Below are 24721 nucleotides of genomic sequence, written 5' to 3'. Positions count from 1 at the left end.
AATGAAAGATGGAGCCATTCCAAACAGAAGGTTATTTTGTTCATGGGTACCCATCGTTTTGAAATATGGTTGTAACTTGTTACCCAACACTGGAGTCCAACACTGCCAAGCTGCTACAAAGAATTAATAATTTTGACACTAGTTCTGATTTCTTAAACTAAATTGTTGGCCTTTGGCGCTTTTTTGTGTGTGTGCAATGCTAATTAATTATGTAAGTACATTATCGTAAAAGGTTAAGAAATGGCGTCCCGTCTTTTCTTGTAACTGCCTTCCACATGAGATGGTTTCTTCGATGCCGCTTGTTTGGTGCTTTTCCTGTTTGCTCATCTTAAATATTTGTTTTGAAAGTATGTGTTAAACTCCCCGTATCTTTTCTATGGCTTGCGGTCTTTTGGCTTTTTGCTGGCCGAAAAGCACACGAAATAACTGCCGACAAACAGGCTCTGGATGGGCTACGGAGTGGGTGCGGGGGCAGGGTTTTCCGTTGACAAAATCCCTTGGCAGCAGCCACAGCCAAGCCGAATCGTGGAGAGATATATTTAACTGTTTGGCATATTATGGCTTTTATATTGAGTTGTTTTGGACTTATCTAGTTTACGGCCAACAGGCCACGCGGGAGTGGGAGTGGGACTGGGAGTGGGAGCATGCCATTGAGCCGAAAGGATTGGCCGAACAGCAGAGCGAACAAATACCGTCGCCTCTTTATGGCTGGAATTAAAATTTGTTTGGAACTGCTGCCGAGATAAGGCCCGAGGCCCTGGCTTCAACTTCAACTAATGCCAATGGATCCGAGCAAATAGCCAGATAATGTGGCATGAATTACGAGTACGGTGGATGTATGCCGTGCGGCAGCTGAAGGAATGTAAATCATTTGTAAAGTGACTTGCCTAAGTGGTTGGGCGTTGGGAGCTGGGAGTTGGGCTTTGCGTTGGCCTGAATGCAGTAGGACCTGCAGAGAGCATTAACATAAATTACCTTGCAACACGATCCGACGTCTCTGACTCCAGCCGCAACGTGCCACCAGCAACAATCACAAGCACACACAGAGATACTCAGACACAGATACACATGCAGGACACACAGATGCAGGCAGGACAAATACAAAGTCATAGAAATGAAGTGGTTAAGTGGTCGACTTGCAGGACCATACAGACAGAACAACAGACGGACAGACGGACAAGACTGACACACAGACACGTAGCGCTTGCTGTGTGGCAACTTTACAGGATGTTTCAGCAGCAGCAAGACGAATCTTTGCACATTTCCTATGTGTCCAATGGGGTCGCACTGGCTGCCCCGCCGGCCCCGGAACCAGCACCAGCACCAGGCCCTGCTCCGGCCGACGAGGTACGTGAGACACTGGCATGGGCGCCCAATCTTTGACTGCTCGCACCCGGCGCCCCTGTCGGCGTGGTGGGCTGGAGGAGCGGCGAGTCCAGGCTTCCGTTGCCGCCGGCTGTGGCGCCGCTGCCACTCGCCCCCAGACTGCTGGTGGCACGCGTCAGGAACCAGCAGTCCATGGGCGTGGGCTTGCCCTTCATGATAACCGGGCCGCGGTACTCCAAATGAAATGAATCATCCTGGTTGATCGCCTGGCACAGCAGTCTGCAAGGAGAAAGAATCCAAAAACAGCGAATGAGTCTCATGTTGAAGGAACGGAAATAAAAGGAATGTCCCCTGCCGGAGGAACGGAAATAAGAGGAATGTCTCATGATGGAGAAGCGGAAATAAAAGGAACGACTCCCATGTTAGAGGTGGGGAAAGAGCTGTGAGTTATGTCAAGGAGGCGTGTCCTAAAAGGCTATAATGCACTGCGGATGATGCATTGCACGCGGCGTCGGTCCCTGCATCTCTCTCAATAAATTGCTGCCATAATTTCTCCCTGTGCGACACTCTGTTGTTAAACTTTTTGTTTATTAGATTGCATCGCATCTCATGGAATTATGTAAATTCGCCCGGAAATATGGATATAGTGTGTATATCCGCCACGGAGCCACGCAGCCCCATATGTAAACGCCCATGAAATTTTGGTGAAAACGAAAACAGAATAACAAGTACAGAGCGGGTCTTCGATGTTACGACTTTGGGAGTACCTAGTACTCCAAAAGCTATGTGTGTAAATGGATTTCATTGGAGTACGAAATGTACATATACATACATATGTATATATTTACATAATTTATAAAGTTAATAGTACTTGTTGGTGTCTGTGCCACATATTCCCTGTCTACCCTTGAGTTCTACGCGCAACGCGCATAAAAATGTCGCCAGGCTCTCGCCTCGGACGCATTTCCGTTTCCGCCACGAGGGGCCGCATCGCTGTTGCTGCATGTGTGTCTGTCTATATACATATATGTATATGGGTATACGCTTGCACATGTGTATATGTGCACTTATTTACATCGGATACGAGTACTCTTTTGATTGCATACGCATTTAATTCAATTCATTTGCAACATTTGCCACATTCGACGGCCTGCATATGGCCACAATACGGCGACCGCCTTTTTAATTAGCGTTGAGCTCTGCCTCCATTGTTCGGAACAGATCAGGTGGGCCAAGGAGGAATATCCACAGGGGATAATGAAGTGCACTTAATTATGAACCCTTTGGAGACCGGGACCACTGGATTGGGGTCACATTTTATTTTATTTGCATGTGCGATTAAGTCGAAGCAGCCGAAACCTACATCATGTCCGGGTATCATCTCCCTTCTCTGGATCTCTGGGGGTATGTTCTTAATTACTGTTTATGACTGTGCTTAAATATTTACTCAACGCTTAATTGTCTGTCCAAATATTAAGCGTGCAAACAGTGCCACGAATGTTCCGCAGAGGCAGAAAATGAATAATTTATGTGGCAATTGATATGTCGCCCCACCGACTCCTAAGAAAAATACGGAATATTCGTTCCACAAAAGCAAACAATGCGCCAAGTAAATATTTTCCATGATGATTGTTATTTGAAAATATACAATACATTCGCATGAATACCATTTTATTTGGTTAAGCATTAAAAAAACAATAGAAAAGTGGGAAAACAATTTTCGTAAAATAACTGCTATGGTATTCATGGCCGGTGTTTCTCCAGCGAGCGACACTTTGGTATTCATTAAGCCCATAAAAACCGATTGTTAAGGTTTTAATTTGTATCATATAGAAATTTAAAATGTTGAAAATAAATATTTATAGCCTTGGTGGGTGTTATTATTTTCGATAGAGAGAAGCATAGACATACCGATGGACATACCGTGAGTCGTAACCGTCAAAATCGGGTCACTATATCGTGTGTGGCATATATGGACAGTCGGATCTTCCAGGAATCATTCGATTGAGCTACCATGAGAAATATAAATTGAGATATTCCCACTAAACGATAAAGGGCATTTTCACTTTCATAATTTTCTCCGTATTTAAGAACATTTTATAAATGTTGGAGGGTATCCAAGCATCTAGTAAGAAAGTTGCCTTGTTTTTTCGTTTTATTGCATTTGAATTCTCTTTAATGTTAATGAGCCGCATTTAAAAGGTCTCTCTCCCAACTCCCACCACCCACTCACGCACCCCCATGGCTCTCTTCCCTGCCAGAGAGCACACTGTTATTCGAGCAGAGAGGAGAGTGTGTGCCAAGAGTGAGAGCGAGTAGGTAAACAGCTGAGCGCCCCATTCGAATTTTATCTACCGTTCTTGCCGGCAGCTTTCGTGGAGTGAAATTTCTCTGTGAGTTTTGTGCGACAATGGAATTGTTTCTTTGTTGGGGGGAAAAGGCTAAAAAATTGCCCAATTGCTGTATCTAAATTTGGATAAACACTCGACATGACTCCATTTCAATCGAATCAGAGAGCCGCACCACATAAATCCACTTGGCGGCTTGCAATCAAACACCTGTTTGTCATCACCCCACACACCCACACACACGTGATAACGGAGACTATACTTTTTCATTGAATTCCATTGAAAAATCACCGCCAACGTTTCTCGATTTGATGTATACTCCATGGTTCGGATTTCAGGCGCACCGTATTAATTTGTTTATATTTTCAATGTTTCGTGCTTTGTTGTTCTCAGCGCATATCATTGCCAGCACGAAAAAATCAATAGCCACCAGAGAGAGGGCACAAGAGAGAGTGCTGTCACCCCAATCAGCTGGACACGCAGGCTACATTTAGCAGGAAGGTGAGGCAGCTCAGCCGTGTGTGCTGTCCTCCCTCTCTGTGCAGTACCTTTACATGAATATGATCTGTGTCTCTCTGACGTGCCGCTCATTTGTTTCTTCTGTTCGGGAATTTTTTTCTAACGGAAATTTAACGAAATTTAAATGTTTGTGGGAAACATTTTTTGTGTATATACATATAAGAATTGTTGAGTTTTTGTTGCGTTAATTGTTTGTGACATGTTTTTGCAGTTGCTCGATGCATTTCAGCGGCTTGCAAGTCAATTAAAACGACAATTTGTGCGGATTCGCTGCTGGTTGCCATTGCCGCAACGCTTCTACGGCTTCCGGCGGTCATTTCTAATAGACCCGGCACGGACACGGGCACGGGAACGGGCCAGCTACCAGTGCAATCCGAGGGCGACGCGTCGCCAACTGGTCATGGACTACATCTTCGAGTGCTTCTTCGAGGACACATTCGATCAGATCACCCGCAACGGATTGCAGGATCGCCAGTCGCGTCGGGACGTGCTCGACCATCTCAGTTCTATAATCAAGGGCTGCAGCGAGGGCCAGAATACGCAGACAGATGAGGTGGCCGGCATAGCCGTGGTGGCGGCCATGCGATATCACCGACTGGCCAAGGAGGATAATGGCGGAAAGGTGAGCTAGTTATGGACCTAATAACAATTTCTAAAGTGTAGTTTTTTAATAGTATTAAGCACCAAGCTCACACTTGGCATGCATTACCATTAACCTTAATTTAAGTTGGTCTTTGACATCAGCAAAACTTGTCCTCCTTTTCATTTCTCATCTGTGATGCTCGTACTCCCGCAGGTATGCCTCATGGGCAAGTATCACAACATCCTGTACATCGCCCTGCGCACCTGCTGGGACTGGGGTGTGCGCGACTCCGAGGTGGTCGTCCAACTCTTGGGTAAGTCAAAGCCAAAAGCAAGCCCCAACAAGAAAGCAGCCCCAACTAAATAATTTAATCTATATGCATATGTATGCGGTGGAACTTCTTTCTCTCTCTCTCTCTTTCTCTTGGTGTGTGGGGTGAGTGGGGGAGTCTGGGGCGTGGCTGGTTGGGGCTTTGCATATTTTAATGAATTTTATCCCATCCCATCCCATCCCATCGCATCGCATCAGATTATTACGCCCATGAGCTGGCTGGCTGTAGGCTGGCTGGCAGGCAGTTTTCACTTTAATCACGTGTTTCTGCTAATTGCGTTAAGAAAGTGTTGCTAATGTTATTTTGTTGTTTGTTGCTAATGTTGCCTGCCCCTCATTACTGTTGTTGCTGTTGCTGCATCGTAAAACCTGTAAAGTGCCTTAAAGTGTTGCAAGTTTTTTGGTGCGTGTCTATGCGTGTGCCTGGGCTCTAATTAAAATGCTGCGTAAAGTTTTGCGAGCGAGCGAGTGAAAGTGCCAGAAATTAATGGCATGACACAGTCAAGGGAAACAGGACATCTAACCACCCAGCCACTGCGACCCATGACATGGACGAGGCCTGTCTCTGTCTCTGTCCCATGTGCCGGACTCGTGTGCAATAAAATGTCTGCCTTGTTTGTGCTGTGTTTACTCTTGCCTAACATTCGAGCTTTTGTCGTGCTTTCGGGCTCTGCTCTCCTTTCACCAGCAACATTTCTGGCTGCTTCCGTTTTCCGTTGACTTCATTTTGCTGCCAAAAAAAGAAGAAGCGACAGCGAAACCAAAAGCCAAAAACTCAGCCAAGCAGCAACAAGTGCAGCCACGTAATTAGCTTTTTTACGACCGCATTTCCATGGCCGCTGCGATTTGATGACATTATTTAACCGTCACTCTTTCCTTTCTGCTTTCTACTTTCTCCGTTTTACCAACTCCAATCCCGCAACAACCCGCAACAACCCGCAACAAAGTGGCCATTTATGAGTGCGAGAAGACTTTCGAGCGGATATTCCTGGGCGCCTTGTTTGGGCCACATGCTCCGCACTTTATCGCCGGTTGGCGCAGTGACTTTCAGGATCAGGTGAGAAAATGCAGCCCCCCACAGCCCGAATAGAGAATGATGCAAGCCCTATGTATTCGCAGCATGAAAACGTCCGAGCCGTGGTTTACTTTCTGAAGCATGCCACACGCGAGAAGCTCATGTTGCCCGTCTGGATACCGCGCTTCGAGGAGGAGAGACAGCTTAGGTGAGTGCTTGCCCTTCCTGTCCTTTGACTTTGTTGTCCTGTCCCGGATTGTCCTGTCCTGGCTTATATAATCGCGTTGACACAAGCTGCATGTGGCTGCCTCAAGCCATCCCCGGCACTAGTCGTGTTAATTGGTTCGTTTTGTGGAGGCCAAAAGGGTATATTGTCTTCGGCGTTGTCTGAGACCCTCTAGTGGGGCTGTTAATCCAAGCGGAAGGGTATCGTATCCCATTCTCTGACAGTGACTGACAGTGTGGACCCACTGTAGTTGTAAGTGAATTTGTGCTCTTCATAATTATAATTGTATTTCGCATACAATCAGAAACAACGAAACAACAAGCCTATTAATATCCCCCGGGGAACTAAGGAAAGAGTAGCGAAACTGAAAAAGGGGACCAGAGAAATGAAAGGATTTTAATTAAATTAATACATCAGCCATTGTTGTGGCTCTCCATATGGGTGTCGTGTGTGTGTGTATGACTGCCATAATTGAGTGAAAGATGGCGACACTTTACACACTCTCGCACCCACACCCACATCCACATCCACATCCACACAGAGATTCATTCAGACAATGGCCACAGCGGCTCTCAATCACTGGCGCTCGCTCGCCTGCTTGGGCCTTGCTGCTGCTGGTGTCATGTATAATTAAGATTTTCACTTCCAGGGTTGGGGTTTTCTCGTTCCTTTGCACTTTGCCCCTTCTGCTCTGCAGAGATTTATGCACATATGTACGTGAGGGTGTCGCTGATGCGATAAGCTGGAAACCAACAGGCACCAATGTAAACCTTTTGTTATTTCGGCTTTGTTTCGCAGCACTCCCGAGGATTAAAGTCAAAAATGCGTGTAATAAGCGCACAAAGCTCTCTTACTCTTACTCATCTGCCATCACGCCTCCACCCCTTCAAATCTATACACACAAACATATCCTCTGTGTGTGTGTGTGTGTGTGTGATTCTTAAACAAACAGAAGACACACACAGAAAAAAAGCTGACTGACTGGCAAACATTAAGACGACATTTATGATGCCCTCTCGCAACAGAAGCCAGGGCCATGAATAAGCGTTAATAGCTGCAAATGTGTGGGTGTGTGTGTGTGTGCATAGAGTCTGATTCTGTATGCAGGAGGTTGGACCGGATGTGAGCATAGCTGCTGCTGCTGCTGCAGCGTAAAAAGCAAGCAGTACGCCCACCAAGCAGTACGACAATAAATGTTTTGGCCAAATGCCGTTAAAGCTGCATAAATCAGAGCTCAAATAGCATATTGGAAAAAATTGTACCATGGAGCATACACAAAAGAAAGGGAAAACAGATCCAAACAAGAGTATGGAAACAGAATCACATATTGCATGACTTCCACAGGTTGATTTCTGTGACTTCTATGTTTTAATGGAAGATAGCTCTTCCAAACCATTTTAAGCCTTTTGAATTTATCTTTTATCTGAAAATTCCTACTCTATGAGTACTTGTGATTTGTACTCGTAACGTATTCAAGCTCACCTGCAATGCTTTATAGAAAATCCTGCGTATTTCTTATGCCATTTTCACCTGGCTTAAGTTATGCATTCTAAGACATATGCTAAGCTAACTTTTAACTCGGGAAAGCACTCCCCAAAATCCTTAAGTTAAAAGTTAAAAGTACTCACTGTAGATGAGTGAAAGATGGAAGAGCTCTTGCCGAGGAGAACGTCAACAGCTGGCACCAATTTGATTTGTCAGTCAGCTCATCAGCCGATTAAATGGTAAATGTTTGATTTACGTTGCAAATCAGTTCCGAGTGGAGGTCTTAGCTGGGAAAGGTTTTACTCTGTCGCTGGCAAATGTCTTGCTCTCGCTTTTATCGCTGCCAATAAAACGCAAATGAATTTCCAGGACAATTTGCAGGCTGCCAGAAGGATGGGTGGGGGCTCAAAATGCGCTTATCGTGTGCTCAGCAGCGTAGGTGTAAGACAGTCACTTCTCTGTCACTCTCCCTCTTTCTTTGTGTGCATGTGTGGGTGTATGGGTGCTACTTCCGGTTTATTGTGGTTTCTGGTCTTTTATTTGCCTACTTTTATGCGTAGACATAAAAAGCATATGTATGCGTATGTGTGGGCGGGTAGGGCGTATTGATGTGTTTGTGTGTGTATTCTGTCGCATATGTGCCTTAAGTGCAGTCTACAAGCTAATGCCTGAATGGAGACAAAAACGCCTCCAAGAAGAACGACACTGCGTATACGCAATATTAAAGGTGGAAAGTCTCTCTTTCTCTGGCTTACGGAAAGCCAGGAATGAGTAGTAGGCGAGCAACAAGCAGCTTAATTGTGCCCTGGCACTCTCTCTCCCTGTGTCCTTCTGTGTGTGTGTGTTCAATGCGTGTGGCCCATTTAGCCTGTTAGCTGCCTGTTAAAGCCAGCTTCGGGCTTGCCCACTAAAGCTGCCACAAAGTGTGGCCTCGAAAGTAGCATTTCTTAAGCATTTATCCACTCTAACACTCTCTTTCTTCTTCGTGATCCCTTTCAGATTCATTGATGTGCCCATTGAGTCCTGTGGCAGGTCCTCGCCGCTGCGCATCGCCCTGCAGGCAAATGCTCCCGAGCTGCTGCTCATTCTCCTGAGGTAAGATTCTGCTATGCCGAGGACTGGGGTGTTACTGGCGCTACGTACCACCAGTGGCAGCCACTTCAATTAGCGCGAAATATGCAAAGCGGTCGCCACTTGGTGGCGCCTCAATGTATGCAACATAAACTACAAGACGCTTAGCATAAGCAAGTGGTCGACAGCACAAAAAAGATCCAAAAAAGAGCGGGAAAAGAAAGAAAAAATTATCATTAAATATGAAAGTCGCTGCCAAAGCGAATTTGCATCACAAGGCGGGCCATCGTCTCCATTCTGTCTCATGGTCGCAGGCCACCAAGAAGGCAGCTTGAAGCTCGAAAGTTACGAGTGCCATGCACTCAAAGACACCAAGAACCACAAGAAAGAAAGCCCAGAATTGGGGGCAGAACTTTCAGATACCCTTGCATTCAGAAAGGTTCCAACCGTCGAGCTACCATAGATACTGATCAAGACAGATACATTACCATCGAACTGAGGGCACCATTCTCTTTAGATCAAAACACGTAATACTCTCTGTTTAGGGTACAATAAAAGGCGGACCAGAGATTCATAAATTTGATATATATGTACACGCCTGCAGTTTTCGGCACCCGACCTTGACTCTGGAATCGCCCCCTTTTTCAGCACTGCCCTGGCAATTTATTGTTTCTTAACTTGATATTGCACGATGGGCTGACGCTACGGCCACGCCTCATTGCTTTCCCTTTTCGCCCGTTTCCGCCTCCTACAATTTTCTTGGCACTGCCTTGACTGCTTTTCAATTTTTGATGCAGCGCCAAAAAAGATGCTTTGCATAAAGCGCGAATATTGATTGTAGGCCAGCCAGCAAAAGGCGGGGCGAGGCGAGTCCCAATAAAGCCAGAACAACTGAAACTTTTTGTCTACAAGTCATGGCTGAGATGCTCTCTTTGATGCTCTCCAGAGGCTGTAGAACAGGCTATGAAAGGACGCAGTGGAGCTTGGGTCTGGACTATAATTTCGTCCGAAGTGCTCAGATTTGTATATGAGATTTCTCTGGAGAGCAATCAAAGTGCGCTGGCTGTGGTCTTGTAACTATTAAGTGTTCATAAATTTGAGTGGGACTGGCAACAGAATTTATTGAACCATCATCATCAAATATGCACCACTAAAAGTATGGCCTGTGAAAAAACTTTAATATTCTGTGGTTTCCAGAACTCTTTTATTGAATTTAAATATTCATTTTCATATGTAAAAGGTGTTGAATACCAGCCTCGGGCTTGGTCAGATAATGTTAATGTTCGGAGGGGGGGGGCTTCGAAATGTTTATTTCATAAAAATTGAGTGTCATAAATTTGTTTGAGTTCTTCCATAAATAAAAAACTATTTTATCAAGCCGTAAAGCAATTAAAACTGATGGTAATCTCCTCGAAAGCCAAACAACGAAGTGGAATGTTCCCTTATTTCATTACTTGGACATTCTTTTACAATTTGTTACAGTCCGGAGCTCTTGCATTTTTCCCTTGGAATATTTCGAAATTAAAAACCAATTTTCCTCTACAAAAGGGGAGCTATGGATGCCATGAGGCAGAAGAAGAGTTCGAGATTCCTGGCAGGCAGCTGCGTTGATTGCACCAAGCAGCAAATTGCAATTGCAATGGCTTCGATTGATGGCAAATGTTTGTTTGGCTTGCCAATTCCCCGCTGGCCGTGCCCCATGCTTCATGCTTCATGCTCCATGGTCCCACGCCCCATGCTGTGACTCTCCATGGTTCACTTTTCATCCCCCACCACCCCTTGATTTCCCTTCAAACCCATTTGGGCGAGAGAGTGGGGATTGTCAGTTGGTTTCTGTTGCTGTTTCTGCGTCGTCGCCTTGCTGCCTCATCGTACTCTTGGACAGTGGGAGGGTATAAGGATTCTGCTGAGATGTTTGCCGTATCACAGATCATGAATGGTGATCTAAGGGTATCCAAGGCTTCGCCTATCGTAGGGCACCTTTTCTATCTTGTCTGGTTCTGATTCAGCTTTTGCGACTGCTGGTTTTGTTGGTGAATCCGAATGCCGGCCCATAAATTCTCGATATTGTTTCGCTTTTGTGTGTTTTAATTTGCGTTCGCTTTTCGCTTTGCTGCATTTTCATTTGAAATTGGCCATAAAATATAAAAATGAATGCGGTGAGATGTATTTTTTGCCACTGCCACACGCCTCTGCCATACATGCCCCTACCATTTGGTCGAGAGTTGATTTACTTGTGCATAATTGCGCATACGCCATCTGGCTCTGCGGTTGCTGCCAAAAGACAATATTTATATGACGTGGCCGAACGAATGAGAGAACATATAAATTACAATGCATATCGGGCACTGAAATGAATGAAATAAATGAGCATTTTTGACAAACATTTTCAATTTTAAAACTGACACGGCCCGTCAGCCAATGCATTGGCAGCAGCAGCAGCAGCAATGGCACACACATGCCCCAATTTGCACTTCATTTGCCATTCCATTCACTCAGGATTCGCTACATTGTTTCTCTGTCTCTTTCAACCACTGTCATGTGTATCTCCAACTCTCTCTGTCTCTTTCTCTCTGGTTTTGTGTGTGTGTGTGTACGTGTGCAAGTGACACAACCGCGAGCCATGTATGTTCATTATTTCATTTGTACATTGTGTTTATCGGGGCATCTAGCATTTATTACCTCCTGTCCCCGGACCTCGTCGCACCATCTACATGGTTCCTGCCTGCATTCACCGCAAGCTAACCAACTACGAGTACGTGCCGGCAGCCTGCACGGGCGTCTCATTTGCAAATAGTTACCCTCCTCTCCACACTCCACTCCTGACCATTCACCATTGACCATTGACCATTGACCGCTTCATCGTTGCAGATACGGCGCCTCACCGCATCCCCCGGACGGAGGCACCTCGGTAATCCTGGCACTGCTCGACAAACTAATTGAGAATGGCCGCAATTACAGCTACGAACTGGTGCTGTGCCTCAAGATACTGTTGCGAAACGTGGCCATGATTGAGATGCCCTTCAAGGTGAGTACGATAATCCATCCTTAAGGCCCGACTCAATGTCTCTATACTTCTTTTCAGCCCCTGTTGTATGCCTCACGCAGGGAGATGTTCTTCGAGCGCTACGGCAGACTGTTAATCGACAAAATCATTGGCAAGGAGCAGGTGTATGGTGTGCCCACACTGCGTCACCTATGTCGGTAATTATGATCTTTGAGCCCCTGATAGACTGAAGTCTGACTTCCGTAGTAATTTTCATATTTTTATTCAATTACTTTGGCTTAGGGCTGTGCTGTTTTGGGCTCTGCTCTGCTGTGCTGACCTTTCGATATGCTTGTTTAACTTTCTACGAGCAGACAATTTTGTGATAAGCCCGAAAAATGAAATAAGCATAAGACAGGCGGACAGACGGACGGACGGCCGGACGGATGGACGGACGGACTGACTGGCAGTTTGAAAAACGTTTGGCCTGCTCCTAAGCCCTGACTGCCAGCTGCCAAGTCTTCTGATGCTCCGATTCTGATTTTGACTCTGGCCTGGTTCTGGTTCTGCTTCTGGGGCCTTTGTCATGTGGCTTATTGCAAGTTTGCTTTTCTTTTATGTGTTGTGTCCAAGTCGGGGGGTCAAAACTTTGTCGCACGCTTCGCTTGCTCCTCGACCGCCCGGCGACCAGACTTAATGAATTAAATTGAACCGAATTTCTCTGTCCACTTTGATCGGTGTTTAGTTGAGAAGTTTGCCGGAGTTTGTTTTAATTTGATAAGTTGAAGTCTGGAAGCCCTGGATGCGGTTGACATGGAACATCGTATGGGTATATTTGCCGAGCACTCGGTGACCCCGAACGAACGGTCCCTATATATATTTGCCTTTTGTCGTGTCGCACGCAAAAAACTGTCCATTGACATTGGTTCTGGTTTCTGTTTATGCTCTCCATACGGTTTTCTCTTCACACATTTCCCCTCCATCCTTCTACAGCAGATTCGTTTGCTCTCCGGTTGTTTGCCAGCTTGTTTTTCTTTGCCCAATGTTTGTGCTGTGCTGTGGAAACTCGCGTTCGAAAACTCGGCTCGTGCATATCGGACGAAATGTGGCTGTGGCTGTGGACAGTCCCACAGAGAACCAACACTAGCTTGGTAATCAGAGAACTTACTTCCTGCCTCTGGCCGAGTCCTCACTGTACTTGTAATTGAGTTGGCGTCCACTTGTCGTGTCTTCAAGTACACATGCAAGCGACGACGTTGCTTGCATTTGATTTATATCGTCTGTGGCAGTTTCTTTGGCATTTTGTTTGCTATTTGTGATTTCAATTTATGCAAATCTCTCAGCACTCATTTCGTATGCATTCATTATGCATTGACCCCGATGGAAGACGGAGACGCCCTCTCAGAGCAGCTACATTGCGTATACGCCACGGCATCCCCCATTCCAGTAGGCAACGGTTTTTGGTCTCGGTTTTTTATGGCTGCTCCTCCGGGACGGGCGACAGCTTGCTCTATTGATTGGTCGAATTTGTTGGTGCCCATAAAAAAGCATACAAAAATGTTCTCCACCGCCGACCATCGCCAGTTGACAGACAAATTAACATGGACATAAACTTGACTTCGAGTTCCCCCCAGTGCACAGCACAGCACAGCAGAGCCGATTAGCATGTTCTTAAGCTTTCCCTGCATTTTATGACGCCAATTTCGGGGAGGACAAGTTTCTGGGGAGCAGGAGCATGAGCAGCAGCAGGTCGTGTGCCGTCAAAGGCACTTCAGAGCACGCACTGCTACTTCCACAGGCTCCGCCGACTCCACATGAGCAAAGCAAACTTTGTATGAAAGCTTTCACTGTGTCGTGCCTCAAAGTCTCCTGATTGTCCGGGAAGGCAAGCCGGGAAGGCAAGCGGAAAAATCCGCTACCAATATCCGCTACTTTAACTTCTTCCTCTAGTTGAAAAGGCCAACTTTAGTGAAAGTTTATGTCGGGTGCCCTTTTTTTCTACTGCTTCCCTCACAGGGAAAGTTTTAAGCACATGAACTTTGTTTGTTGTGCAGATTTTGTTGTTGTTGCTGCCGCTCGGAGAGCTTATTGTATGAAACTAAAATTAATTTATGAAATATCCCGCTGAGATTGACGGAACAAAAGCAATAGTCCGCAGGAAGTCAGAAAAAATTTCATGCTAGTCAACAATTTTGAAGTTCCAATTTTCTAGAAATTTTCTCATGTGTTATGAGTCATGTGAGAGCAGAGATGTGGAGGTGAGGGAGAGATTGATAAATTCTTAGAGGAAAAATTCCCAAAAGGTTCATAATTTACTGATTTTATTAGCGTTACATTCCAGTCGATATGGGTATCGAAAATATTCCGACGAGGAATTCCTTTAGCTATTGAGGGATGAGCAAAACAGAGTGTGGAATAATTGGTCTTAATTTGATAACTATCTGTCATCCATTATTTATTACAAAATAATTAACAGTTTCTTTAACCTTTTCGCCTCCTCTGCAGCTGCTGCATTCGCGATGTCCTCCGGGAGCAGAATCAACTGCCCAACGGCATCGACACTTTGAGGCTGCCGATGCGACTGCAGCGCTATATTGACCTAACGGAAGAGCTGGAGGGAGTCGGGGGACAGCCAGAGCCACCAGAGCAGCCAAAGCCCAAGCCGGGCACTCGACTGGCAAGTGGCATGCAGCGGATGGACACCATCAGCAGCATTACCGAGAGCGAGGACGAGAGCGAGAACCGTGTCCAGCTGCTGGAGGCAGTCACGGATGCGGAAAAGGCCGCGGCAGCCGCCTTTGTGGCCGCCAGCGATGGGGCAATCACTGCCGAGGCGAAGCAGGCGGCTGTGGCCGCCTATGTGGCAGCCAGCAGACCCGAAGCCGATCCAGATTTCCCACCTAAGCCCCAGCAGGACGATGACGATGACGGGGGCCCTGCCCCAGAGCATAGCTAGTGAAAACTCACCTGTAGGTGTGCTCGCTGACGTTGATGCGGCCGGGCACGCCTGTGGTCTCCGTGCGGCTGGTGAGGTTCACGGTGTTGCCGAACAGACAGTAACGCGGCACTCGATTGCCAATCACGCCTGTCACGACCTCGCCCGAGTGAATGCCAATGGTAATTTGCTGCGGGGATAGAAAATAGAACAAAAATTAGGGAATTTATAACTCGAATTTGTAGGAATTTATCTAGGAAATAAACAGAGCCGTATCCAGAGCAGAGAAGCACTTCATTGCGCTAATAAACTTTCTTTCTTAGAGCATCCAAGTCCCGTCATCAACACCCAACAACCAAAATTCCACTGTGGGGCAGCCAACCGCAAAGGAATGTAGCACGGAAAACCACCCAAAAGTTGCCACAATTACTTTCAAAAAACTTGCAGCAGAGCTGGAAAACTTTTCTTTAATTAAATTTAAAACAAAATGAGCTGCGGTCTCGAGGGAAAAGAGCAAGAAATACATATATCCAGCAAAGGTCCTCTGTCCTCGTTAGTAGGTGACGATGCGAGAACCAGCCCAAAGCAAAGCAGAGTCTGAGTTGGAGAAAAGTATATGTGTAAATGGGTAAAATGCCAACGCAGCCAGAGATAAAAGCAAAAGAGCGAAAGTTGTAATTACCAGAAAAACATTATAGAAAACTAATTGCCAAAGGCAGCAGCCCCGTCCGATAAGGTCCAAGGGCTCCGCAGATAAAAACGAAAATTCAGAAGGTCGAACAACGAACAACGAAATGAGAGACAGACATTTGTTGAAAACCATTCTACTCGGAAAAGCAAATCCAATCAGAGGAAATGGCAGTTCTGGCTGGTCCTGGCATATGGTCCTGGTCAGCGAATGCAATCCTGATGAACGATTCGGCTGGGAGTTCGGAACAAAAGTCAACCATTTTGGCTTCACTTTTTCTACTATGTTTTCGGGTTTATTAAATAATGAAGAGGAAAAACCGAACACTTCAGCAGAGCTACAACGAACTGGGAATGCCCTGAGTTGGCATATAAAGACAGAGAAATTCTCAGTATTGCTGGGAACCGTGAAGGTGCTTCTACGAATCACATATAGTAGATATTTTCATGAAGATGCTTCTTCAATTTTGCAAATTTTCTGAGAAAGTAGGAGTTTACCAAGAATATATATAACATTCTGTCTTTACAGTACAATTTTTTTCACTTCTCATTTCCATAATACTGTGGGCTAGATTCTTAATGAGGCTTCTTCTTTCTATATCCTGTAGTCCATACTTTGTCCAGATAATTCAGGAATTTCTCTAAAGCAAGATGAAGGTGGAGAGTGGAATTTATGGAGCGAACTAAATCAATTTCCCGGCCAGACCCTAGAGTATATAAAGTACACAGTGAATGCAAAAAGTTTTGCTGAAAAACCGAATCAATATTTATGGACTGCAAGCACAGGAAGTAGCCAGCAAGGCACTAAGCAAACAGCCAAGACAGAGAGAACAGTGAGTAAGAGGGAGAGAGGGGGAGGGGGGGAGGGGGAGGAGGAGATAAAGAGCCAAAGGAGAGGGGAGAGAGACGAAGCTGAGCAAAGTTTTTGCATGAAGAAAAACATTGGTATAATTGGCCCCATAAATGGGTGGGGTGGCAAGGTCGAAGGGGTACCGGATGGCTGGATTCTGCTGCCTTTTATCAGGATTTAATGAAGCGCAAAATGACGCCAACGGTGGCAACACGCAGGGGTAGGGATGGATAGGGTGCACCATGCAACAGGCTCTGTCGTCGTGGCCCAGTTTTATCCGATTCCTCCCCCGGGGCCGTTTGTTAATTGCATTTCAAGCGATCTATCAAACGCTGGCCGGTTTACCGTCGACTCGATAGATGCAGCAGGCGACACAGAAGCCGATGCGGATTCGCTGCGGTTCGGAATGCTCTCGTATTCCCTTTTTTGAGTATTTCAAATACCGCCGTGCAATGCGAGGAGAGCATGTGCCAGGGGAACGGTTGTGTGGACACGCTTCCGTCTACATTACCAAAGGCAATCAGTCAAATATGAAATACTGACAGCCACAAAAAGTTGACTGCAGTTTGTGGCCAGGACGGGCTATAGACTGAGCAAAGGAGATGGATGGATGGTTGGATGGTTGGTTGTCGCAACGAAAAGCTGGCAAGACGATAAGGTAATGGAATTTTAGCAACAGAAGTACAGAAGAAAAACAACAACAACTTTCGACAATAAAGCCAAGTGACTCGGGCCACAGCTCACAAGAAGAGCATTTGAGGACGTGTCTGTCTGTGTGTATGCATGTATGTATGTAGTTATGATACACGTGCACACATACATGTACATTGGACATGTATGCTCGCATGTGTGCACATCCGCAGACATGGACAAAAAGTGACTGACAAGCCACAAGCATTGTCCACACGTACAATGCTGTAATTGTGAAGGATGCCATCAAGTGGGGCATCCGCATTCTCATACTCATCCTCATCCTCATCCTCGTCCTCATGCTTATCCTTATCCTCAACCTCAACCTCGGATGTCTCTCTCCCCCTCTCTTGCGCTCTCTTGCGCTCTCTGGTTCTCTATCTCTTTCAGCCTTTTCCCTGTCTATTTCCCCGAATGTGTGCAGTGTATTTTAAGCTCGAGTACTCAAAGCAAAAGTGTTTAAGCCAAAAAGGAAAAGGGAGGGTAGATTTGGGAATACTCATAGAAGAAGAAGCATTATATACACTGGCAAATCCACAGTTGCATCCGGAAATCACTTGTTTAGGTGATATGACACTAGATGAATTTAATTTGGAATCGAGTGGTTTTTTCTTACAAAATCTGCAGAAAGAACTTTCCCATTGCATTGACGGAAGATAAAAACCTTTCATGGCTCGCAAATGCCTCGTTTTCTGGTGGCTACCCTTTGGCATGACAAACATCTACTCACAAAGACAATACCTTTCGGAAAGGGTAATAGCAGGAAAAAGCTAGAACCAGCAGCAGGCAGGAGGCACTGCCACTGCCACAGCCACAGCCTCATCGCAACGTCGTCTCTGGTGACAGTTGACGGTCAAGTGGCAACTGGCTCTGAGGCTCTGAGGATCCGAGTGAGACGACCCTGGGCACGTCGCATGTCGCACCCCAACTTGAATGCGTGTGTCCTTTGACATTGTGTGTCATCAATTTTGAATTAATTTTAGCAATTTTCGCAGTTTTACTACCCGAAACTTTTTACTGAAACTTTGCTCGGGCCACTGCGTGGCAAATGAACTTTTTTGTTCACACTTGTTCACCCTGTTCCTGCCACCTCGCCCCAGCATCAGCTCAGCCCCTGCTACAAGTTGTTAATATTTTACGTGCACTTGCCACTCAATCCTTATGCTTATGGAATGGCGCCCGATGAAGAGCGGCAGGATTGGACGGGGGATAGACATTGAAATTTATGCGCCATCGCGTTGTTGTTGCCGCTCTTGTTGCACGGAACGGGAACGGGGGCATTCAGCAACAAATTGCGCGAACATGCTGCAGTTGCATGCTCACACGAACGAACACCACGAGAGAACAGAACGGGACAGTTTTCCCAACTACTTTCAATGCGCACAATTAGAGTGGCGGAACCCCACCATGAACCGCTCCAGGCACTCGAGAAACTTGAACATAAGTTGTCGCCACTGAATGCATTTTTTTCTATAGAGCCCCCACCGCAGATAGAAAGATACGATACACTGTGGGATGCACTCACCACTGGATTTGAGCCCATTTTCACATTCTTGGCCATGTCCATCATATCCAGGGCCACGCGTGCCATGCACTTGGCGTGATCCTCGCAGGGGTCCGGCAGCCCGGACACGGCCATGTACTTATCGCCAACGGTTTCCACCTGAAAGGACACAGAGATTGTAATGAGTATTGGCAGGGGTACACTGGGAAAAACATTTCGTCGGGTCCTTCCTTAAAATGGAAATTATTCCAGAGAACAAACTTTTAGAGAGAACATGAGAAGACTCCTACTTATGAGACTCCTACTCATGGTTTCTCTATTCCGAATACACTAAGACCCTCTTTCTCTCAGTGCTTGCGTATGGAAATTTGACAGGTGACCCACAAATGAAGCCAAAAATTGCATCGTTTTTGGTTGTGTTGCGAAAATTGTAATTAAGTGGCCCGAAAAACGCTGAGGCTGAGGGCTGAGACTTTAATTTGAACTCTGACACATCCTACACGCATCCCCACACCCAACCCCATCCTCATCCCTACCTTATACACATTCAGGTTACGCTTCGAGTCGGTGAGGGCATCGAAGACCGTGTAGAGTTCGTTAAGCATTTTCACGATTTTCATGGCCCCGTCGGGATCCGTGTTGGCCGCACAGTATAGGCCAAAGCCCACAATGCCCGAGAACATCAGCGTCACGGAGTCATAGCTGTAGGGTCGTGGCGTGGAGTGGAGAAGAGAGGTGAAGAGAAGAGCAAAGAGCACGAAAATATTTGCAATAAATAAATGGACACAAATAGCAAATTGTTTGCGTTTTCCCATCGGATATGGGGGCTGGGTGGAATTGACATTGACTTACCGTTTGGGCGGCACTGGACGCTGGTGTCGTAACTCATTTGCCACCGACTTGGGCAGCACCGAGTAGAGGAGCCTGGACGAAATGGAAAAAGCGGAAAAATGGAAAGGTAATTTCAATTTCGCGCCTGAGAGAATCGCCCCACACCCCTAATGGGTTTCCATTGTCATTTTTCTTTACCTGTCGGTCTTCTGCTTCTCGCTCTCCAGATCGCGGAACGTCTGCTGCAGCTTATCCGTGAGCATTTCCAGGTTCTTTGTCAGCTTGTACTCCGCCTCGAACTTCTCGGAGAGCAGCACCAGATCCCTGGCCGCGTCGTGCAGCGGCACATCCGAGATGTATAGCCCCTTCCTGGAAATAAGAGACAAAGACACATTCCACATTCACACAGATAGCTCAAAGGGGAGGGGGGGAGGTTCAAGGTGGGAGGGTCGAGGGCTGAGGAAAAATGACACGCATTTTATTTTACTTAAGTCTTTTTAAATTCTCTCTTGGCAGAAAATATTTCGAAGGGAGAGAGGACGAAAGGAATGGCATAGAATGGAATGATGCCTCCATCAGGCTGGCAGCCTGAGAAAGCATTTTTAATGTCACCTATAAATTTAGCCAGCTGAAGGCGCATTTGTTTCAATAAAAGCTTATGGGCAAGGCGTTCCCCTAATGCCACATTTAAGAGCTAATGTCTTTAATGTGGGCTTATACAGAACGTAAACCAAGCAAAGACTCATCAGCTCTTCAGGCTGGTCGTGTACTCACTTGGTTAGATCGTCCAGATTCATGACACTCGGATAGCACTGAAACAATATGCGATCCGTTTCCGGTATGTACATCATTTGTCCCTGCGGAAAGGAGAGACGGGAGACGGATTAATAAAGAGGGGATGGATGGTGGGGGGGAATACTCGTAAAATTGATTTTTATGCTGCACTCTGTGGCCAGGCCTCGCATTAAGTTTAATGCCAGGACGCGGGTGCGCGTAAGCGGCGATGCGGCTTTTTGGGGAAATCTGTTGGAAATCCCACCTGGTGGGAGACGTCGGCGTCGACGTCCACTCACCTTCAGTCTCAGAAAGCGCTGCTCGTGCCGGCTGCTCATGGCCCCCTGTCGTGTCTGCAGCACATAGATGGTGTTTATGTGGGAGAGAATGTTCTCAAAGTTGAGCTGGAGATGCGGCCGGATGGCCTCCACCACTTCTATCAGGGAGCAGTTCTCCTCGGCCACTCTGTGCGGGGGGTATGGATAAAAAGCGAGCAAATCAGTGCGGCTCACTTAGCTGAATGGCCCTTACTCTTACCCTAATGGCTGCCTAATCGCCAACAATGGCTCATAGCTAGCAGCGGGAACTGTAAACCGTGGTGCACTCACCTGGGTATTACACGAGATACAGCCTTCCCAGCTTGAACAATTCTCATTTGTCTATCGAACATCAGGTGGAAGGGGAACACCTTGCAGAATGTGGCGGGCGATATGAGGGGCGCTGTGGATTAGCCAGGCAATTAGCTTAAGTAGAACTCGCACTCTGTGAGTGCTGGGTCCTGGGCCCTACCTTCGCAGAGAAACTCCATGTCATCGGGCACCTCATCCTTCTTGGTATCCACTTGAGACTTGTCCGCCACATTGATCTCCCTGATGACGAACTGCACATGGTCGTAGCGCTCGATGTCGTCGCTCTTGTTCTTCAGGAGCCGCAGGCACTTCTGCTCCTTATCGCCGTCGCAATCGAAGCTGTCCTGTGGCACGGGTCCGCCCGGTAGTGCAATGGCGGGTTCTGGACATATGAGAGTTCAGTGAGCCTTAATAATTCGGTGTTTCTTGATAAGAACAAATTTAGGGTATAGGCAGAGAACGACCGAGCGTTCAGTACGTTCAACGCCAGCACCAATTCATTCCATTCGGTGTCTCCCTCTCTTTTACCTGTCTCGCTGGCATTCTCTTGACCATCGTTGTTGTTGTTGATGTTAACGTTGGCACCGTTGCTGTTGTTGGCCAGGCCATTATTGCTGCTGGGATTGTGATTATTGTTTCGCTCGGCATCCGTGGGAGGAGCGAGGGCCGCCGCAGCGGCTGTCGCCGCGTCCGTCTCCAACTGCTGCTGCTCGCGGGCGAGGGCGCGCAGCTTCTCGGCCTCGTCGATGGGCTCTCCTTTGCGTTTTACAATGTCGATTTCCACCTCGACGCCATGGAGCTTCGATGCAACGGCCTGTAAGAGAGATATACGTATGGTGGTGGTGTCAGCGGAGGAGTTCAAGGACTGAAACTGGCGTCTGGGAATCGTTTACCTTAACTATGCCGATGACGATGTGCTCCAGGCCAGGCCTCTCCGAGTAGTAGTGCAGCAGCAGCTCGCCGTCCTTCTCCGTGCACCGAAAGGAGGGAGCCCGCATGCCGGGGTACAGGGTGCCCAGATGGTCGTGCAAGGCATCCAGGTTCTGCAACAATTTGCGGTTATTGTTGTTGTGGCAATGGTGGTGGCGAGGACGAGGCAGGCGAAAAAATTCAATTTCATTTTTCATTATGACAAAGGATTCGAAGAGCATTTGCGGTGAAAAATGTGGAAAATTGAAAATAAATCGAATGTGAGTACAACAAAAGGCGTCAAGGGTGCTGCATGCTGCATGCTGGATGTGGTGTGGTGTGGCAGGGTGATATGTGCGCTCAAGCAAAATGGTTAATGCTTATCAATGATGCTGATGCTGATGTCGATGCTGAGACTCTGAGACTGAGAGACTGCGAGACTGGGAGACTGCGAAGGGGACTGAGAGCAGCATGAAAAATGACTTAAGTGGCGATTGGAAAATGCAATTGTGCTGCAGATGCATGGGAAATGAGTGTGAAATGGGATTCAATTAAATAAACTGCCGGCTATAAAGCTACGATTATAGATAAGTATACGAGAACGTGTATGTATTGCTATAGTACCTGCAGGAAATCACGCGGTGTGGCTCCAAGCACTTGCAGGATCTTGTCGTAGCCCGAGTCCTGGCAGAACTCAAAGAAGGTCTTGCCAAACAGTTCCAGAATATCATCAGCGGGTATATCTGTGCAGGAGTAAGTGGCAGAGGCAGAGGCAAAAACATTAATGAGCTGGTCCTTTAGGGCTGGTCCACAAGTACCCACGTGAGTGGTACTTGGCCATAACTGCGGCATATGTTTGGTTATGTCGTTACGACAGCCATCATGAACAAAAGCCGCATCGTCTCGTATCGACTAACTACTTACTGAGTATCTCAACAGCTGCTCCAATTAGATTGTATGTTATTTCATCGTCGTAAATTTGTCGCACCAGAAACTGTCCCTCCATGCTGACCATGGCCTTTTTTCTGAATGGCAGACGAGCCAAAAAGAAGCAGCCATCGAAATCGAGTGAGGGGCGCAACCGCAAATATGGAATGACAGAGAAGGGTTTCGGTTTCGGTTTCGGAAGTGGGAGTGGGAGTGGGAGCGGCAGTGGTATGGTGGGTGGAAAGAGTGGTAAATACATTAATTTTAATTAAATTGCTTCTGTGCTGGAGAATTTTTGAGTGAGTTGCTGGCATTTCTTCTTTGTATTTGCTCATTTAAAGTATGTGTATGTTTTTGTGTATGTTTTTGGGGCTTTTGGGGGAACATAAAGCGGCTGCTTCATATGGCGGTCAGTTTATATTCCTTTTTCATATTTATGTTTTTAATTAAGCAATGAAGACAGAATAAAGCCCTTTGAAATGAGAGTTCTTGCGCTCGAGTCTTAAAAGTTTCGAGCCGGCTTCGGCTCTTGTTATTATGTTGGATAAATGTACAAATTTTCCGTGTTCTCTTTGGGGAAATTTATGGAAATGGTTACCAAATTTCGCTTGAGTGGGATTTTTATAAAAATGGAACACAAGGAAATGGCTGATGAGCAGCCGCCCAATGATACCATCTGTGGTTTAATGATGGAAATTATAAACTTTCTGATTGCTGCAATTGAATTTTCGTTTATATACATATATTTAATCTAGATTTCAATGAGGTTGTTTTATATACGTATGTTTAGTGGTATGGACAAATAGATTCCGAGATTCCGATGTAAGCAGTTCAAATGTGCAAGCAGATCAATGAAAGAACTGCTTTACCGTTTCATTGCAACAGCCCTGTTAACAGCCCAGGTTAATAGCCTGTTACTGCTCTCCGTTAACAGCCTGTCACTTCTGGTTACAGCGCACTGCAACCGCTCTCTAACAGTTCTTTAACAGCACTTTCAGAGAGGCTCGCTCACGATCTACACAAGGCTCGCGAGCGGCCTTAGCATATGAGGTAAAATGAAACACCTACCAAGCAGCCAAGAAGAATAATACTGCAAGCCCGACATCTACCCACCGTTAGAATCCAACATTTAAAACTCTATCCACCCTTCTACAAACAACTAGTGAAAAGAACTGCTTGAACCATGCCCGAAAGCAGTTTAACAGAAAGCACAGCTTGCAGGCTCACTGCTTTCTCATAATATGGCTGTTTCAGCACTTCCGGTGTGCTCTACTTGGTTTCGCTTAATCTGTCTGATCTTTTTATGTGCCCACACAATCCACTTTCGTATCGATTACTTTAACAGCTTGCAAGTCAGCGCAGTTTGAGTTCAAACGAGCAATCAGTTCAAATAATACGAGTTCATACGACAGCTTGCTGTAAAGCCAGAGGCAGCTTGCAAACATTTCTCGACTATTTCATATACAGCTGACCTTTAAGCCATCTAATTACTTTTCGAGGGCTTTTCTCTTAAATTCTCCCAAAAGTTAACTCAATTTTAAAGTAAGCTCTTTGTATGCCAAAGAGAAACGAAACTTTCTTCAGGATTTGCATTGAATAACAATACAAGAAAATAGGAAAGCAGCCAGCCGCTACCCAGCCGCCCATCCACAAGGCTGTCAGCTAGTCTGTTTAGTGAACATCGTGCAAATCGACTTTATTATTTAATAGAACTTGTGCCAAGCTGTTACCAAAACAAATTGAATACAACGTGCCGGCACAGGCACAGTCAGAGGAACAGGCACAGTGAAAGTAGCTGGTCGAAAAGGCAAGGCACCAGAAAGGCAAGGCGAAGTAAATAGAAAAATAGAAAAAGAAGAACGCCAACGTTGCAGAATTGAACATGAAAATCACACGCCGCGGCGTGAGTTGAGAGAGCAGAAGAACACAAAAAAAAGTAATAGAAAAGTAGATTTTGTACGTGCAAAAGTTTTTCCATTTTCCTTCCCTACGCAAGAACTTCTGATTTGCCGACGCGTCGCCTTCTGGAGCGGTCTGGCAGTGAAGGCTGTGATGGTTGTGGGCGTGGCAGGACAGGTGAGCTGTGGCAACAGCGG

The 24721-nt window shown here is 46.3% G+C and overlaps 2 protein-coding genes across 6 annotated transcripts in view; one reads left to right on the top strand and one right to left on the bottom strand.

The window, feature by feature from the left end:
• Nucleotides 1–24721, bottom strand: part of LOC108154621 (guanylate cyclase soluble subunit beta-1) — a 44864-nt gene that overhangs the window by 5846 nt on the left and 14297 nt on the right. For 4 of the 5 annotated variants that reach the window (XR_001774989.2, XR_001774990.2, XR_001774991.2 and 1 more), the window contains exons 4-17: nt 22623–22723; nt 22323–22441; nt 21683–21832; nt 21318–21603; nt 20950–21171; nt 20769–20880; nt 20460–20625; nt 20161–20243; nt 19585–19755; nt 19408–19479; nt 19092–19257; nt 18577–18714; nt 14857–15014; nt 976–1605 (exon numbers count right to left, since the gene is read on the bottom strand). Coding sequence is in view for 1 of the 5 variants with exons in the window: in XM_033389287.1 (XP_033245178.1) it covers nt 1266–1605; nt 14857–15014; nt 18577–18714; nt 19092–19257; nt 19408–19479; nt 19585–19755; nt 20161–20243; nt 20460–20625; nt 20769–20880; nt 20950–21171; nt 21318–21603; nt 21683–21832; nt 22323–22441; nt 22623–22723 (2284 nt within the window). In the remaining 4 variants the exon portion in view is untranslated. Of the gene's footprint in view, nt 1–232; nt 1606–14856; nt 15015–18576; nt 18715–19091; nt 19258–19407; nt 19480–19584; nt 19756–20160; nt 20244–20459; nt 20626–20768; nt 20881–20949; nt 21172–21317; nt 21604–21682; nt 21833–22322; nt 22442–22622; nt 22724–24721 lie in introns of those variants that run through there. The other variant, XM_033389287.1, reaches the window with a different exon arrangement.
• On the top strand, nt 122–15106 carry LOC108154624. The gene is made up of 9 exons (XM_017284946.2): nt 122–211; nt 4405–4815; nt 4990–5089; nt 6054–6163; nt 6226–6329; nt 8832–8927; nt 11775–11931; nt 11989–12107; nt 14395–15106. The coding sequence occupies exons 1-9, from the start codon at nt 197–199 to the stop codon at nt 14843–14845; spliced, it is 1563 nt and encodes a 520-aa protein (XP_017140435.1). The 5' UTR covers nt 122–196; the 3' UTR covers nt 14846–15106.

Source organism: Drosophila miranda, chromosome 2, assembly GCF_003369915.1.
Source record: "Drosophila miranda strain MSH22 chromosome 2, D.miranda_PacBio2.1, whole genome shotgun sequence".
Classification (NCBI taxonomy): Eukaryota; Metazoa; Arthropoda; class Insecta; order Diptera; family Drosophilidae; genus Drosophila; species Drosophila miranda.
Note: the sequence above shows the minus strand (reverse complement) of the source record. Positions and strands in the feature narration are given on the sequence as shown.